Below are 18225 nucleotides of genomic sequence, written 5' to 3'. Positions count from 1 at the left end.
TTCTATTAGTTCACCCACTTTTGTTAATAAGAGTATGAAAATCTAGGGGGAAAAATATTGTACATTTAGAACAGATATAAAAATGTTTATTATTCGTGAGTTAACTTGTGAAGTCATGCAATTAATTACAATTTTTAAAAAATTATCGCCTGACGCCCCTAATTTTTAATAATCTTTTCTTTTTAGGTGATTACATTTTTTAATTGTAATTAATCGCGTGACTTCAATAGTTAAGTCATGAATAATTACAAATATTATATCGTTCAAAATGTACAATACTAATTTTTTTCTAGGTTTTTATATTCTTGTTAACAAAAGTGGGAACAATTTAATATTAGAAATAGTTAAAAATAATTTTTGACGTCTATAGCCGTCAATAGCAGTGAATGAGTTAATAAGCTAAGGCTTGCTCTATGGTCTCCGCCGCTAGCAACTAGCATGCAGGCTAACCTATTCAACATTTCAGCAAAGTGCGATTGTCTAAATATGATTTCCAAAAATGTCAGCTTTGTAAAATGCTTTGGGCAGCGTATGGCGTCGATGAAGCACGGATGAATCTTTTCCATTTACTGTTTAAGTCAAATGTATTTATTTGCTGATGTAGGCACATTTAGCGAATCGGCATTTTAGGACCAATTTATGCAGAAATCCAGAGAATTTAATCCGATTTTTTTCTTGCAATGGCACATTTACAATAATACATTCTATAATGCCAGTGGCAAGATATTAGATTAAAATATTCCGATGCCAGATTAAATGTTTAAAGAGTTACCGGTAGTTCACCTTACCCTTTTTAAAAGTTACCCGCCAATAAAAATACATAATGAGCTAAAATTACACAATATTATCCCTATTTCCATATTACATATTTATGCTATACAGTATGCTGAGCATGATCAGCAAATGTTCTTTGTATATAGTTCCAGCGCTGATTCACTGCATAATAAGACAACAAAAGAGTTATAATACATACATTAATTAATACATATCATTATATACTGTCCCAATTTGTCACCTGAACAGATTCGAACCACTAAAATCAAAAGCAAAACGAGTCCCGTCTGATGATATCATCAGCAGGTGAGAGTCCATCCACCCATCCGTGCTGGCTTTTTGGGCCTCAAACAACAAGCGTGTTGAAGGGGGATCTGCATCAACAGGCTCATGATTAAACATCAGGAAAAGAACGAGCACTCGTCACCGTCCTCGCGTCTCTCCCCCCAAGGTGACGGCGCTCTTGATGCTCCGCACCTCCTTTTGATCTCACAATCTCTCCCTCTACATCCTCATATATGGAAGAGTGTGGGTGGGGGTTGGGGGGGGGGTTGTCCTTGGAGGAGGGAGGGGACGGCTGTGATATGCAGAACAGTCACATGCACACGAAATCAGATTCATTGAGCACAGGCTGATAAAGTGAGAGATACGTATGTATATGTATGTGTTTTAAAGTATGTTGTATGAAGGTTTAAAAGTCACACATTAAGCTGATGCTTTATTTTTTTTTTAAATCATAAAATAATAGTGCACGTGATGTGCCTTGTTATAGCTCCTATTTCTAAAGAAACATTCTTTTCATTCCTCCCTTGTTTCGCTCAAGGTCAAACCCTTGTCACGTTCATATCATGCGGTGGGAAAAAAAAAAGAAGTTTGTCACATGCGTTTTGTTGCTGGCTCGCTTTGTCTTGTGCTGCTCATGTTTGAGCGCGGAGCTGTTAAAAAAGACACTTGGAAGGAGTTTAATGCTTACGGTGTGTTAACGCTCGCTGCAAGTGAAGTTTTTGCAAAGCGGCTCTGGGCCCCTTGCCATCAACTCCAAATGTTTTCCCCCACTAAACTCCTGACCCGATTTAGAGGCCAAAACAGGCAGACAAGTAGTTGCGAATCAGGAAAGAGGGAGAAGACGGTGAAAGAATACGAGACATTGGATGTTGGCATGGTAAAGTTACTTTATTTAAGATGAATAGTTATGGTGGTTGCTACCAATTACTAATCCCAAAACTGCTCCGCTGCATGTGATATGTGTGCACAGTATTTTCGAAGATGGGGAGGATAGTTGGGGGGAGGAGGAACAAAAGGAACAATAACAAGCTTGTGAACCAGCATCATCACTGCAGGCTATTACATTGGAGGCTGCCTAAGTCGCTGGCACTCTAATGTGCCAATGTGTTAAATGATGCTGACACATTAAACAGTCAAGTGGCTTGGGGTCAGTACAGACACTGACAACTTTAAAAGGATCAGCAGCGCCAATTCTCATCTTCACAACATTAGCCTGTTTGTGAGTCGTCTATCAGTCAAGCAGTTCTGTTGGGCAGAGAAACCGTATAAAACGTCCTTGAGCCACAATTTGGCCTTGATCCGCTGCTTGCCTTCAGTGAATGAGATCGTAGCAACATGAGAAGGGATAAATACTTGTTCTAAGAAAGAAACTCATGCTGCTCCAATGATGTCAAATATTAAATTATAACATTCGAAGAAAGAGGAGCAAAACATGACTGGCTCACTGCATGAGGATTTGCTCCTAAAACCAGCTAATGACAGCATTGCGGCCAAGTAGGAACAACCAATCAGTGACAGCGGGCGTGATGAACCAGGTGTCAACTGGGAAAATAAATAATTTAAAAAATATAAATGTCCATCCCTTGTTTGCCAACAATTGGTCATGAGACTAGCAATAAGAAGTAAAGCAGAGGAGCTCAGGAGATTTGCAATTAGCAGCTTTTCTGCTCTACAGTTGAGTTTATCAACCCCTTTTTGATTTTTATTTAATTCTACACCCCCCCCCCAAAAAAAACCCTGCAAACTGATATAATTTAGTGTTAAATTAACACTATTGCCGATAAGTCATGTTACCAACATAGTATTTGAGGCTAACAACAGCTTGTTTCTAGTGCTAATGCTAGCTCAGTACTGTATTGCTAGTGCTGCTGTTTTGTTGAAGCTGTACAGCATTCTCTGTGGCTATTCATCACAGCTATGAAAATAATAATAATAATAATAATAATAATTAGGTCAACTGTGAACTTTTATGTTTAACACTGGAATTACCAACAACAACAAAAATTAACTCTCTTCTCTTCATTTCTTCACACCCTTTTATTCCAATCCAGCGCTAGCTGGATATCTGCAGAGCCACACAAATGGTGTATAATCTGTATGATGCCGATTTAACTTGATGATGATGACGATGATGTTTTTTCACAATATTTTAAACAGTCTGGATGAAAAGTCAGATGAATTCTCATTGAGAGAAAAAAAAAGGGATAATCCCCTTGCAACACACAGACTTTCTTCCCCCTTTATTTTGCTCCCTCCATCTGGCTCCACTTTCATCTCTCTGCTCTTTTATCTTATCAATAGACATATATAGAGCGCAGAAGACAGGGAGCAGCGAGCGCGCAGCGCTCGGAAACATGCAGTTTGTGATGTTTTACACCGCTTTCCTGCATTCAACATTAAATTGTATTAAATCCTAACACCAACTCACCTGCCTGGGCGAGCATGATGGAGTTCGCAGCTCATGCAACTAATGCAAGACATCTCAGAAAGAGATGTCTTTAAAATACATAACCCACTTGCTCCTATTATCAAAGCTGGGAAAAAAAAGTTGTTTTGCATCACAGTTTGCGGATCAAAATTTGCATTTTATATCTTAACAAAACTCACTCAATCACAAAAATGAGAATCACAGACTTCTACTCTTACGTTTTTCTGATAATTGAACCGTCAAGGTGGGCCCAAAAAGCTTCGTGCAGCTAAATACAATGCAGGGTCGCTAATCATCGCTTCCATGGCGACGAATAAGATACACTTCAAAGTATCGTTCTTGTGAAGGGATTACAAGGAATGATGAATACATGCTATTGCTAAGCTAACCTAAGAATCGAAAATTGACGTGATTGTTTCCACTGGAATTAAGCGCTTGGGTGACTGAATACACTTTTCATATTAGTCTGTCTGGAAATGTGTTCAAGTGGAGTGTATCTAACTTTGAACAGCGAAATAGCAGGCAAATTAATTGTGTCTGGAATATGGAGAGAAAATCATATTCACAAAACAAAACCAAAAACTGGAAATTAATTAAGTTCCTTAACAGCATACTTCAGCCTGGAGGAGTGGCTATGATCTTAAAAGTAAACCTATAAAATATTTATAAAATCATTAATGTTATTTGTTTGTGAACGTGAATCGTGATTTGTGATTGATGATTCGCTAACATCTGAGGCTGACTTCAGATCAAGGACTGTGTATTGTTCCTGAGACTTGTGAATGTCATTGATATCCATGAAAAAGATAAAGCACATGTTGAAAATATCTTGGAGCACAGTCAGTCTGCAGTCGACCAGTGGGGAAGTGCGGACCTCTCTGGCTACACTTCCACTTTGAAGGGCAAAAACAAATACAATCAAATAAATACACACTAAAAATTATGTCATTATGAAGAATGTAGTTATAATTGGTGGGAGACTGCCTCACTGCTCTCGTTATTTTTAATGAGACAGTCCCGTTTTCCCCCACCTTCAAAATATTCCAAAGATGCCGGATGGGAACATGTACTGTTAGCAGCAGAGTCACTCGCAACTCGCAGTTGTCGGTAAGCATTGTAAACACGTGGCAAAAAAAAAAAAAAAGAGTCCGCTAGCAAAGATATAATCCGGCAATGAAATCGCAGCTAAAACGTAATCACCAACTCACAGCGCCTCAATAAAATATTATTTTGTTCAGCCTTGTGCAGTCACACATGGTGGGTAGAGACCCCTGCCCTAGATGATTGAAATCACTGTGCTCGTTACTTTAATAAGCAAGTTGGACCTGGGAGGTGATTGGTCTGGCTGGAGAACGCACGGCAACATTGGCCTACTGCCTGTGACTAACGGTAAACAATGAAAGAAAGAAAATTTGCTAGTGGTGTTAGCCAGTTAGCTGCGGTGGGCTAATGGTCGACTGTGATTCGGACGTACGTCACTGTATCCCATATCCCAAAATCTCATCCACTGAAAGTTCACAGACAATTTATATGTAAGAAAACAGTTGACCTAAAAAAGAAAACCAATTAGTTGTTTATTATTAAGTGAAATGTCATATGTTCTCTTGTGTATACATAATTAATTCATAATACCGGGTTATTTTCACTAGGATACTCGAATACAAAATGATTGTATACTATAACCACAGCCCGAATTTAAACCCAGATGTTTGAGGAAACCCGCTACTATGGTCATATAAATACCACAAAAAAAGCACCAGCACCTGACTTGAGAGGCCATGAACAAAATCCCTCTTATCTCCTTTATTCAAATAAATAACATCACTTAAACTGAGTAAAATGGGAGGGATTTTCACCCTCATTTTTCACTTAATGGCCATGCAGCATGGGCTCAACGTTACGTGTGATTGGCTGAGGGCCACTCCACAGTCGAGGGGTAATAAAAGTTACAAATGAGAGCAGGCTATTAGAGCCATTGATGTGCGTAGGCTAGCTTGCTAATTAATTGATTCTGAAACTTCATCTATTCCGCAGCCAGAGAGGAACCTTTAATTAATCAGCCTTTTTCAAGCCGCTTTCAAATTGCTGTCCTCTATTCGTTCAGACTTTTCCTCTGTCCTTTTTCAACTCCACCTTTACACCCCCCCGCCGCCACCCCTAATGTGCTCTGTAATTGTGAAGGGAGAAAGCCCAGGCTCCCGCGTGTCGGCAAGGAGTGCAGGTCTGAGTTCTCGAGGAAATAGTATAGGCACAAGTGTGTGACCGCGTGGATGAGATGGGTACTTTGAACAGCCAGCATTCAATATTTCAAGAGCCTTTCAAAAAGGGAGGGGCGCAGAGAGGCTGGAGTGGTCCCCTTTGTATCTCCACCCCTTCCACCCCCTCCAGCTTTCCTGGCAGAGGGGCTGATTTATTGGGGCTTCCCAGTCACCGGTAAGAGGCTGCAGCCATGGCTGCATTAACCCCCGAGACAACCCCAGCACCCGGGGGCCCCTAAGTGCTTCCGAGTGGCCCTTGCTCCCCCCACTGGTGAAAACCCCCGCTTCCCCGGTGCAATCAATGTCGTAAATTACCCATCTCGCTCACTCTCAAGTCGATATTCCACAGGATGATGTTTGGCCAGGAGAGGATTTTACAAGCTGTACTTTAATACACGAGGCAAACTTGAATGTGCAAATGTAACGCAAGGTTGTCATACAGATTGAGGAACTGGTTTTACTCCATCTCAAAGACACAAACGGTATAGTACACGCCAGTTGTATATAGATTAGGGGTGTCAAAATGAGTGTGTTAATTTTAAATTAATTTAAAGTTCCTTTAATGCCACTCATTTTTTTAACACGCGATTAATGACCGCCCCTTACTTGGAAAGCCTGTACATGGGGAATTCCACATCAAAATTCAGCAGTAATACTTTTAATAATAATGCATATATTTGTGGAGACTGGGTTCAAGTTCAATTTTACAGAATTTCCCAAGTAACTTCATGTAAAGATTAGGTAGCTCTTAATAGGAAAAGAAAAATGCACTGAGCTGTCACCAACTTCTTAGAAATGCAACTATGCCATCTAGTGGCAGAAAAATTACCTAAAAACAAATCAATATTACACTAGTTTTTTTACAGTACAGTACATTGTTTTAATTTTAACTCAATTTTTATGAATTATTATGAAATTAATGTATCAATGACTAAAATATGCAGCCATATTTCTATTAGTTTAATAAAAAAATAAAATACTTTTATGTTTACAAGAGTACGAATACTTGTACATTTAGAACTAATAAAAAAAATTGTGATTAGTCGTGAGTTAACTATTGAAGTCATGTGATTAATTACGATTACAAATTGTAATCACCTGACACCCCTAATATAGATGAATCAAAGAGGAGCAACTCAATGATGATGTTTATAGCCCTTCAACATAGACTGTCTCTGGGCATCCTTTTAGTTAGTTTAGCTCGTTTGTGTTGGCCAAATTTGTATGATGATGGATTTAATAACATAACCAAATATCTCTTTCATATGATAGATACTGTTGGTAGACAACAACTGTAATTTAAGCGTTAAAAAAAAAGAAGAAAGAAACTGGAGGTCATGGAAGCTTTGAACACAATCTTCTTCAACAAAAGCCTTGGAAAATGTTGCTTGGACAAAATATCTCACTGAACCACAACAGCTTTTGCGTGAGTGAAAGCCTAATTTCTCAAATCACACACAATCATAATATTTATGTTTCATCAGGAAAGAAGCTAGTACAAAATGTGATGACAATAACAATAAATCCATTTGTGTGGCCCACTGACAATATAAAATGAAATTCAGTCAATCCAGCTGTGACGTATCAAACTAGAAGAAAACGGTTTCTGTTCCACATGACAAAGAAAACAATAATATAAAGTGAAGGTGAACGTATTGGCCTCTATCGAGTAAGTGTACATACAGTATTGGAGACAAACAGCCAATGCTGGTGATTGTTTTTCGGCAAGACTTTTGGACATACTCACCTTTATTCATTCACACATGAACTCACATACTGCTTCTGTCTTCATTGCCCAGGATATTTGTTTTTATTTTATCTTTCTCCCACTCATCCACCATCCCCACGTTTCACATCAAACGCTAATGTTTCCTTCAAATTCCCTTTCCTCTTTGTCTGCCAACTTTGACATCACAGGAAATTATGCTTGAAATTGGCCCTTTTTTTTTTTTGCATTTCAACTTCATTTCACTTCCCCAACAGACACTTCTCTCATGTGTGGCATGTCATTCATCCCAAAGACCCTCTCCTCTTTCTTCTACTTTTGCCTTGTTTTTCACTCCGTCCGTTAGTATTTTATTTATGAAGTGTTTCCCATAGATACGACACAAAATGCTTAACTTGGTTAAAATACAAAATAAAAAACCTAGGCTTGTTCTCAATGCCACCAATTTCCTTTCCAATCCGTTACGAACAGTCAGACACTTGCTATTTTATGTTACTAGGCGACTCAAATTGACATTTCCAGTTAACATTTCATTTAATAAATAAATGCCACATAATTTTGACACATTTGTCAATGCCTACATTTTAAAATATTCACTGTACATACTTACATGACTTATTACTCCAAGCTGAATTCATGCAACTATTTGCTGAGGCATGTATTTATTTTGTTACTTATTTCATAACCGTATTTATTCATTGGAACAACTCCAACAGCAATAAAGCTTAAAATTCCTCATATTCTCCCTCTCTACCTGCATGCAGCACCGGAGGAAGAGCACCCATGCTATCCTCTTCCGTCCGCGATGCGCCTCATCATAAATGCCTCGTACTGTTTCCTGTGTTGAGGTTTAACCTGAAGTGTTTCCCAAGGCTTGTGTTGCTGCGACGTCTTACCATTTTTCTTCTGAAATAGCCACACTGAGCAAAGAGGTGAAAACAAGCGGAGATGGAGAAGCCAATGCTAATTGCTAAGCTAATGTGAAATGCAGGGTCGCACAAGCACAGTATAAGTGCTTAGTTAATGAAATGAATCGTCACCGCAATGGTTGTCAAAACATTTCTCCCCTCAAAAAATATTTGCCTCTCCAAGTACCACCACAATGACCGCCATTAAAATATAATAACATGGCCTAAGTGAGGCAAAAATATAGGAATTTTTAAGAAGCTGTAATTAGTAAATTATTTAAATTTAAATAAATTGCATATAAAAGTTAAGTAAAAATTGTACCTAAACAAATATTCTCAGAGATTAAATATAAATGCGAAAATTGTACAGTTTAAACATTTAATTCAGCGATTCTTTCACGCATCACTAGAGGGAGCCTGCGTCAGTCTGAGTTTTGAGACCTACACGAATAAACGTCCCGAAATTATGTTATATCTCTAGTTTGTTTTGTTATTCTTTTTACACAATTTAGCTTTGCTAAGTGTCTATATGTTTAATTTGTTAAATTAATGTCATTATGGTACGTACAACTTTCACATTTAAATACCCCATTCGGAAATAACTTAATTTATCATTTTTATACTTTATATTTTTAGATTGCAATGTATACCGTAACTGGGAAGGAATTCAATTTATTACATTATAAACAATTTTAGCCAATATCGTCTTCATTTGAAGCAATTAAGTATATGATAAAAATATGAACCCTTTTTTTTTTTAACATGCAACCTTACATTTATATACAATGAGCATTAGTGCAAAATTTAAAACATGACTGGCTATTTTTACACATACACATATTTACATAATGTATGACATCTAGTAGTAGTTGTTTCTTTGTTGAAGTAATCTAAACAATAAAAAATAGGACTGCATTAAACAAAGTCTTTGGTGTTGTTGCATAATGGAACTAATAGCTTCTAATGTTTTGATCGTTTGATGACATTTTCTGTAAGCGTTACTGCACAAAGTGAATACTGCACTGAAGCTTGATTTGTAGAAAACTGTGAATTGTAATTGCAATACCTGCCAGTATCAATACTTTAACATTGATCCACACGTTACTAACACCATGCATTAACAGCATGATCGACATAGCACCGCTTCTCTCGACTTATTAGCTAGAGGCTACGGGGCAGTGTTTTTCCTGAGCCATCATCGCTCAGATCTGTGTCTATGCTTGCCTCTTATTACAGGATTAAGCCAAACAACCCAGGAGAGGGTTAGCCAAATGTTAGCAAGCTGCAGAGAGTTAGGAATGTGTCAGAACATGTGCGAACGCATGTCCGATCATGTGCACAAGCATACACTTACTTCCATTGTGAGACCTCGAGACATGCGGTGTTTGAAAAATCGTTTTATTTTATTTTATATATTTTATTGAATCTTTTTAGAGACCTTCACACTAGCAAGTCACCGGTGAGAGGAAATGGCTAATTGGGAATTGGGAACAAATGTGGGTATGTTCTCTTTTGTTGCCTCCGTTCGGATTATCCATATTTTCTTCTTCTTTTTCAAAAGTATCAGGAATGGAAAAATGACTAACCACTAAAAGTTGGTCAAGTATTTTTTTTTAAAAGTCAATGTTTTGTCCAAAGTCATCATTAAAATAAAGGTTGTGTAGTTGTTGTTTTACTTTTTACTGTCATTTACTTCTTTTTACATTAGATTGTTAAAAATGGGGTAGATGCCACGGACTTGCGACTTCCGGGTTTTACACATCAGCGCCGTTTGCGTTCCAACATTCGCACCCCCACCCCTGCGCCCCCAAAACCGCGCGCTCCCGCTCACAGAGACAGACACTACTCACTCGCAGACTCGCACCCGTCGACGGGAACGCGCAACCGAGGGGCACAAAGGCGGAAGCGCAAGTACTGGGACGCGGCCCACACGTGGCAAAGCGGAAACGGAAACAAAGTTGTTGGGTGAAAACCCGGAAGTCGGAAGTGCCGCCTCCTCCGTGGCATATAGTCCATTATGTAAGCCATTTTAGCTACGCACCTTTGCATTAAATCATCATCGTTAAAAAAAATGAAAATCATATTCAACCTTGGAAGTTCCCAATGGTAAGATCTTAACATCACACTTTCCTTCAATCCATTCTCAATCGTTTCCTTTACGGTAGGTAGATGCTAGATTTTTTTTTTTGTCCAACCAGACTTCAGCCACTATGTGTTGCCAATCTAATATTTATAATCATTAGTGGTGGCCAACGAAACCTTAGCAATGGGACTGTTTCTTGAACCAATCAGATTTCAAATTTCCCTCCTTGCAATGACATCAGCATTTTCCATCCTCTGATTGACTCGTGTTCAACTACCAAAACACTTCAGTAGCCATCTACACTGTCAAATGCATTATTTTGACATAACATTATGTTTGTAAACAATCCAAATTTAATTATGATTAAATCAATAAACAAAAAGGACACATTTACAGTTATTGTGATCAAACAAAATGCTTTCCTCATGTAGGCCTAAAGAAGGCAAAGGATTAACCAACTTGACTCCCCCCTCTACTTGATGCAGTTATTAATAAAAAAAAAAGTAAGGCTTAATTTTAGCCGGCTTTAATCATAATGAAAAGCAGAGGACCTTTTGTCCATCCGCTAAACCCCAACAAGCACAGACACCACAATTCACAGAGGTAGACACATATCTGTGACAGGTTGCCTGGCAACGTCGCAGCATGTTTGGCTGTGACAAGCTGGGGTCTCAGCCCTGAGGCGCAATGCATCATGGGGGATTGTGTTGCCAATACAGCCGAGATAGCGAGGCTGACATCCTCAACTGTCTTTGCAACATGTGACGATAAGATACGGTGGCTAGGGGGCTCCTCTCACGGGTCCTATGACATTTTCTGCATCTTACTGTGTTGTAATTAACTCATTCACTGCCATTGACGGCTATAAACGTCAAAAATTCATTTGAACTATTTCTATTAGTTTAACATTTTTTTCCCACTTTTGTTAACAAGAGTATGAAAACCTAGATTTTTTTATTGTACATCTAGAACAGATATAAAATGTGTGATTAATTGTGAGTTAACTAGTGAAGTCATGCGATTAATTACAATTTTAAAAAATTGATTGCCTGTCGCCCCAAATTTTTAATAATTTTGTCTTTTTTTTTTATATTCATTCACTGCCATTGACGGCTATAAACATCAAAAATTCATTTTAATTATTTCTATTAGTTTAAAATGTTTTCCCACTTTTGTTAAGAGTATGAAAACCTAGATTTTTTTTATTGTACATTTGAACAGATACAAAATTTGCGATTAATCACGAGTTAACTCGTGAAGTCACGCGATTAATTACAATTAATAATTTTAAATTGCCTGTAGCCCCTAATTTTCAATAATCTTTGTTTTCTTTTATGAATTTATGGCAGTGAATGAGTTAAAAGTCATGCTAGCGATCGATATGAAGCATACCGCAGTTTTTTTCCCCCCCTCGCTTCTCTCAGACGTGACCTGTGACCTTGTTTCTGTAGGTGAGGCTCATTACTCTCATGTGAGCGTGTGGAATTAAACCTCCTCCTCCAAACTCATTACTGTGAGCTGATTCTAGCAGCTGCAGTAATGCAGTCAATGCGGTGGTGGTGCTGCGTTTAAAGCCAGTACCAGATAATTAGAAACTTTAGAAGCACAGTTCCCATGGCTATAGCCAGAGTGAACAACTAATTCTATTTGAACTAATTACGTTCCATAGCGCTATGCTGTGATTGCTATGCTGGTGCGCAGCCTCCCCTATGTAATACGCTCTAGGCGCTCAACACTGAAAAGTACAACGGATGTATTTTGGACTGCGTGAGCGACTGTACGTAAAAGCGCTCTGCAAACCTCGCATAAAGATCTGTTTGGGAGTGTGAGGGTATCTTAATAGTGTAGCAGTGAGTTAGCATAGTGCTGCTAATCACAGGTGGCTAGCAGCTACATTTACTTTGTTAGATTTACTCAAGAAAGTTTCAGGATAAAGTGTTGGTGTTTGTATTTTGCAAAATGTTGATAAAAGTATTTTCCCGTTTAATGCAAATGAATATAGGCTCCAAATATTGTTTATTGGCCTCCTTGACTACATATAATCCGTATTGGCCCTGAAGTCGCTGAAGCTAACTTTTCATTTGTTACGTAAGAGAAATCATTTACTAGGAATCAAATTACTGGGAACCAGTTTGCCCGAAAGCATGCGCTGAATGTAACAATGTAAGTTAGCAGAACACACAATATTTTAATTGCAGATGATGTTGAAGATCAACATCATCAAATAATGTACAATTATACTGCAATTAATAATCTCTACCCAGTGTGCCTATAATGCTCTTTCCCATTTGTAAACAAATAAAATTGATTTCAGACCATTTATTGTGGCTGAATTTGCCAGTTGTATTCTATTTTTCATGTAAACTTGTTGGGGAAATTAGAATTAGCATATCATAAATCACAATTTGGTAAATGTAATATTTTTTTTCAAAAATGTATACTATTGGTCAGTCTACATGTATGGGTGCCATTTCTACAAATTATTGACCAAGCTAAAATGTTGAAAATGGCTTTCTCTCTTTGACAATGCAATGCTAATGGTTGAACAAACATGCATTTTTTTGTTTTTTGATGGTGCTACTGAAAAGTGACCATTTTGGAGGTACAAGGTTTCAGCCCGATGCCAGCGATTTTCCTATGGTCAGGTTTATCGATATGATATTCATGATGTGCTATTAAAAATTAATACTAGAGGTGTCGAAATTAGTGCGTTAACTTTGAGTTAATTTAAAGTTCCTTTAACGCCACTCATTTTTTAAACGCGCGATTAATGTCGCCCCTGTACTGGGGGAATTCGCAGCAGACACGTCCATGTCAAAATTTTGCAGTAATAACATTTAGCAGTAATAAATTGAATATTAATGCATCTATTTGTGGAGACTGGGCTCAAAATATATTTAAAATATGCAGAATTCATTCAAAAGTTACTTCATGTTAAAGATTAGATAGCTCTTAATGTGAAAAGAAAAATGCACTGAGCTATCCCCAACTTCTTAGAAATGCAATTATGCCATCTAGTGGCAGAAAAATGACCTCAACACAAATCAATATCACATTCGTTATTTTTATGTTTTTACAGTACAGTATATATTTTTAATATTAACTCAATAACTGTATCAATGACTAAAAGATGCAGCGATATTTCTATTAGTTTAACATTTTTTTCCCACTTTTATGTTAAAAAGTGTATGAAGTGTATGAAATATTTAGAACAGATATAAAATTTGTGATTAATTGTGTTAACTATTGAAGTCATGTGATCGCCTGACACCCGTAATTAATACATACATACATACATAAATTAATTAATCAGAAGTTACCCCCATTTACTCAGCATGTGAGTATTTTTTTTCACTGGATACTTACTTACTCAAGTAATTATTGTAAGGAAAAACATTTTACTTTTACTTGAGTTGTATTATTCTAAAGTAACACTACTCTACCATCCTCTGTCCAGTCTGCCGTCAGCAGATTATAAATAAATGTTATTACTAAAATGTAAGAATGATCAACCTGACAATCAATGTGATCAAATGTACATAGCAAAAAAATACAATAACAAAAGTACTATGGCAAAATGAGACATTTGGAAATAATCTAATAGTTCTTGATAATTGTTTACTTTGTTTCACTTTTTGCTGTAGATACAGGCAATGAAGTCATACTTACCAATAATCAATAATAGCCAATGTAATAGTGATATTTCAGTTTGATGTTCAATGTGTCAATCATGCCACTGCAAATCAGGCATCTGCTGCAGATTGGGTTCGCCCCACACTTTTCAAATATATTTTCTTTAATTGCTCACATGCAGTAGTACATGCATCTCCTTCAAATATTAATTAAAAATGCAAGGAATCTGCCATGTTTCTCTCTCTCTCTCTCTCCCTCCCGTCTTGCTATATTTAGAAGCTCACTGGCCTCAGCAAGTCCAATGGAAGCAACCAAGCTGTCACAGTAAATGGCAGGCAGCGTCAGCATAGGACACTGTGCACCTCTCCGTCTGCCTTGTGCTCACTCTTACAAACACACACTTTTTTCCATGAGCACACACACAAAACCCAATACAATATGACGTTTGACTTCATCCTGTAAATGTTTTACAAATCTACTGTAGCCCACTAGCAACTAATACCAAGCGCATGTTCACATTCGCATACATCAAAATGAGATTTACTTAGGACTCAGTAAAGCAGACAACACAGAGCGGCTTTGATGCTAGTTGCACTGAATGCGATGTCTTGATGTTTTCAATGGGGACAGGAACAAAAACTGTTGAAAAAGTGAGCATCACACAGAAACGCGAAATGAAACCCTTATCGGAACGAAGATAAAAGGAGAAATGTGCACCGAGCATCACCTCACCCGCACCAGTGGGCGTCTAAAGAAACAAAAGTGATGAGCAGGAGTGACACCAGCACAGGCTGTGATACACACAGCTTGGTAATTTAGACCTCGTCTCAAATTGAACCTATAAAGCCTTTGAGGGGGGAAAAAATATATCTGATGACAAGCATGGATGTCACATTTATGTTTTTTTCCAGGAGCAAGGGGAAAAAAAACTTGTTTGACGGTGAAGCATTTCATAAAACCACAACGACCACAAATGACTGTTATTAGACAGCTTTAGCACCAGAAACATAAATCTATCTTCTCACACTCACCACATCACATGTTATATGTTTAATGTTGTTTTAACGCGGAGTCTGTGTCTGAATGAGGATATGCATTTATGTAGGAACCTCAAATCCCTGCTTTGTCTCAGCTTGTAGTCATGGTCAGAATGTAAATCTAAGCAAAACATACATATTGTACATTCATATAAGCCTAATTAAATTTTTAAGAGAGAGAGCGAGAGATTATTTTTCTCGATTAATTGATTAATGAAAGCAATTTAATTTCCATTTTTCCATAATTCAGTAAGTGCTTTGGGCTATATTTATCATTATTTTCCAAAGTAATAGCTGTGTCGTGATCCGTGTTTTAGTTTCAGTTAAATTTTAGTTTTCCTTGTGTCTCCTTTTGTCAATGTCTCTCGTTAAGTTTGACTGTTAAAAAATTGCCTTTGACAATATGCATTTCATACATAAAACAAGTGAAAATCCATGATCGGCCGAAAAATCCTAATCATGTAAAGCCTGCTAATAAAGCCTCCCATTGCCTTACAAAACACACTTTTGGTTTGTGAACGTACCTGTTGCTGGGGATACTGCATGCTTCCCATACCCATTTGACCTCGTCCCTGCATACTCATTGGATAACGGTGTGAGGGAGGTGAAGTATACGGCTGGCTTGGCGGGTAAGGCCCGCCCCCTGGCTGCTGTGGGCCCGAGTATGGATTATTGGCCATACCATAAAGCTGCGAGCGCTTCATCGCCATGAAGTCCATGGATGACACCTGTGAAGGAAAAATGAAATGTTTAAGCAACCAAAATAGTAAATAGGGGACGTAACTATAATAACCACAATAATATTATCGTCATGTCATGATATTAACTCATTCACTGCCATTGATGGCTATAGACGTCAAAAACGTATTTGAACTATTTATATTAGTTTTTTTCCACTTTTGTTAACAAGAGTATGAAAATCGAGAAAAATATTATTTATTTATTTACAACAGATATAAAATTTGTGATTAATCGTGAGTTAACTATTGAAGTCATGCAGTTAATTACCATAAAAAAATTAACGCAATTTAAAAAAAGAAAAAGAAAAGATTATTAAAAATTAGGGACGTCAGGCGATACATTTTTTAATCGTAATTAATCGCATTACTTCACTAGTTAACTCACTATTAATCAAAAATGTTTTATCTGTTCTAAATGAACAATAAAAAAAATTATAGGTTTTCATGCTCTTGTTAACAAAAGTGCAAAAAAATTTAAACTAACAGAAATAGTTCAAATAAAATTTTGACGTCTATAGCCGTCAATGGCAGTGAATGAGTTAATAGCAGCACATCTGTTAAAAATGAGAGGTTGCATTCCATGTGGGCAGTTCCAGCTCCCTCTCGTGGTTAGTTTATTAGTGCAGTTTAATTTTAATTAGGCATGTTTTGGCCACCTATGTTTAAGACCAATACTAATAGAGAATGAAGGGGAACATGACATGCTGGAGTTCCTCCACACATTGACTCGACTCATAATGTGTGCGTGCATTAGAAAGTGCCTCAATATTAACTGATTCTAGGCCTTTTATGTACATTGCGTTACTTGTACTATTTGAACTATGACCTCTGCTAATTAGCTTTGCAGAGTCAAGACATTTACATTCAATGGGTCACGTTTATTTTATTTGCAGTCGTACCAGCAAATATTTTTCAACATCTCTGCCAAAAACGTTTCACCCACTTAAGCCGTCTAAAGCATTGTGAACTACATAGAGCTTTTTCTTATATATCGTCAACCTCCTCACAATATCCTGATAATTATCATGTAGTGACGTTTGGATATCGGCACATCCCACGGATTAAAGAGTGAAAATTGTGATTGTTTTATATTCTAAAGTGAATTCAGCCATCAATTGGCACGCTGCAGCCTTTGACATAAGTCAACTAAGTGCACACCCTCCAAACCACATCAACAATTGATTTATGCTACAATGACATGCCGATTGGAGGCCTTCAATGGATGTCTGCAGGTCATGAATGAACGACAAATGGAATTACTTAGCAACGATGTTTATTGCATGGCTTTAGGGAGGTGGCGGAAGGCCAAAATAAAATGATTTAATTATAACACATCTTTATTATAATGCCTGAAAAGGTTTTAATGGCGGTAAAAGTGGTTTAAAGCAACAAGGAACAATAGCAATAAAAAAAAAACTTTATAGCCTTTTCCCCCACAACCGCAGACCAACAGGGCCAATAATCACTTGACAACACCGCCACCTCACTTGTTGTTGCTTACAGCAAAGCAGCACAAAGTAGTCATTCTACTCTTATGAATTATAAAATAAGGGAGCTGCTTCAAGTGACAAAGCAATTCAAGTTAGAATCCCTGGAGGCAATTCGGGGGAAGTCAAGTAGTCCAAGTAGCAGCTATCCAAAGAGCTGCCATCAATTCATTTCACAGTGAGTATTTCAATGTCTTTTGAAGGGCGGGGGGGGGGGGGGGGGGGGGGGGTTGGGGGGGGGGGGGGAGGGGTGATTTGAGGGGGTCTTGGTGAGACACTGGAAAATTCTGGATCAGTCCAGGCTAATCCGTCACCTGTAGCGACGTGTTTGTGTGTCGTCCGGGCAGATAATGTCGACTTCCCCTGCGCTGCCTTTCTCCTCTCAGGCTTTCACCCTTTTGTCTCACCGTGTTGGATCATGTGTGATTTATGACATTTTGTTCCGACTGTTCCTTACACACACTTTCACTTCTTTCCTTCTCTCGTCTCCACTGAGCATAACACACACACGCACACACGCACACTCCACCGCTGCCAACTCCCTCCTCCCCAGCTCAATATCACCTCGTCGAGTGTGGAGAAGAAATTGCCACTGCCTCATATTGCCAGGCTTAATATCAAGAAGACATGTCAGGGGATGGAAGCACTTTATTCAGCAGGTTACGTGCGGACCGTTCGCCGGTCTGCCACTTAAAGTGGTTTTGTCTACTGAGGCATGTGTTTGGAGTAGTTTGGGCTATTTCACGGTGTAGGAAGGAAACGTGTGTGCAAAAGGGTGTTTGGCGAGTGAGAGAGATGGTGAAAGACAGCCGGAAAGGGCGTGAGGAGAGAACACGAGGGGGGTCTGAAAGTTGTTTCGCAGCACG

At 38.1% G+C, this 18225-nt stretch overlaps 1 protein-coding gene across 2 annotated transcripts in view; it reads right to left on the bottom strand.

Annotated features, from left to right (window-relative positions):
- arid1b (AT-rich interactive domain 1B) overlaps positions 1 to 18225 on the bottom strand; it is a 224381-nt gene that overhangs the window by 170166 nt on the left and 35990 nt on the right. For both annotated transcript variants that reach the window (XM_086094165.1, XM_086094166.1), the window contains exon 2: positions 15657 to 15860. In XM_086094165.1, coding sequence (XP_085950291.1) covers positions 15657 to 15860 — 204 coding nt within the window. The remainder of the gene's footprint in view (positions 1 to 15656; positions 15861 to 18225) is intronic.

Source organism: Leptonotus elevatus, chromosome 14, assembly GCF_054856555.1.
Source record: "Leptonotus elevatus isolate MCC_2025b chromosome 14, RoL_Lele_1.0, whole genome shotgun sequence".
In the NCBI taxonomy this organism is placed as follows: Eukaryota; Metazoa; Chordata; class Actinopteri; order Syngnathiformes; family Syngnathidae; genus Leptonotus; species Leptonotus elevatus.
The sequence above is the reverse complement of the archived record's forward strand: the minus strand, read 5'-3'. Positions and strand labels throughout refer to the sequence as shown.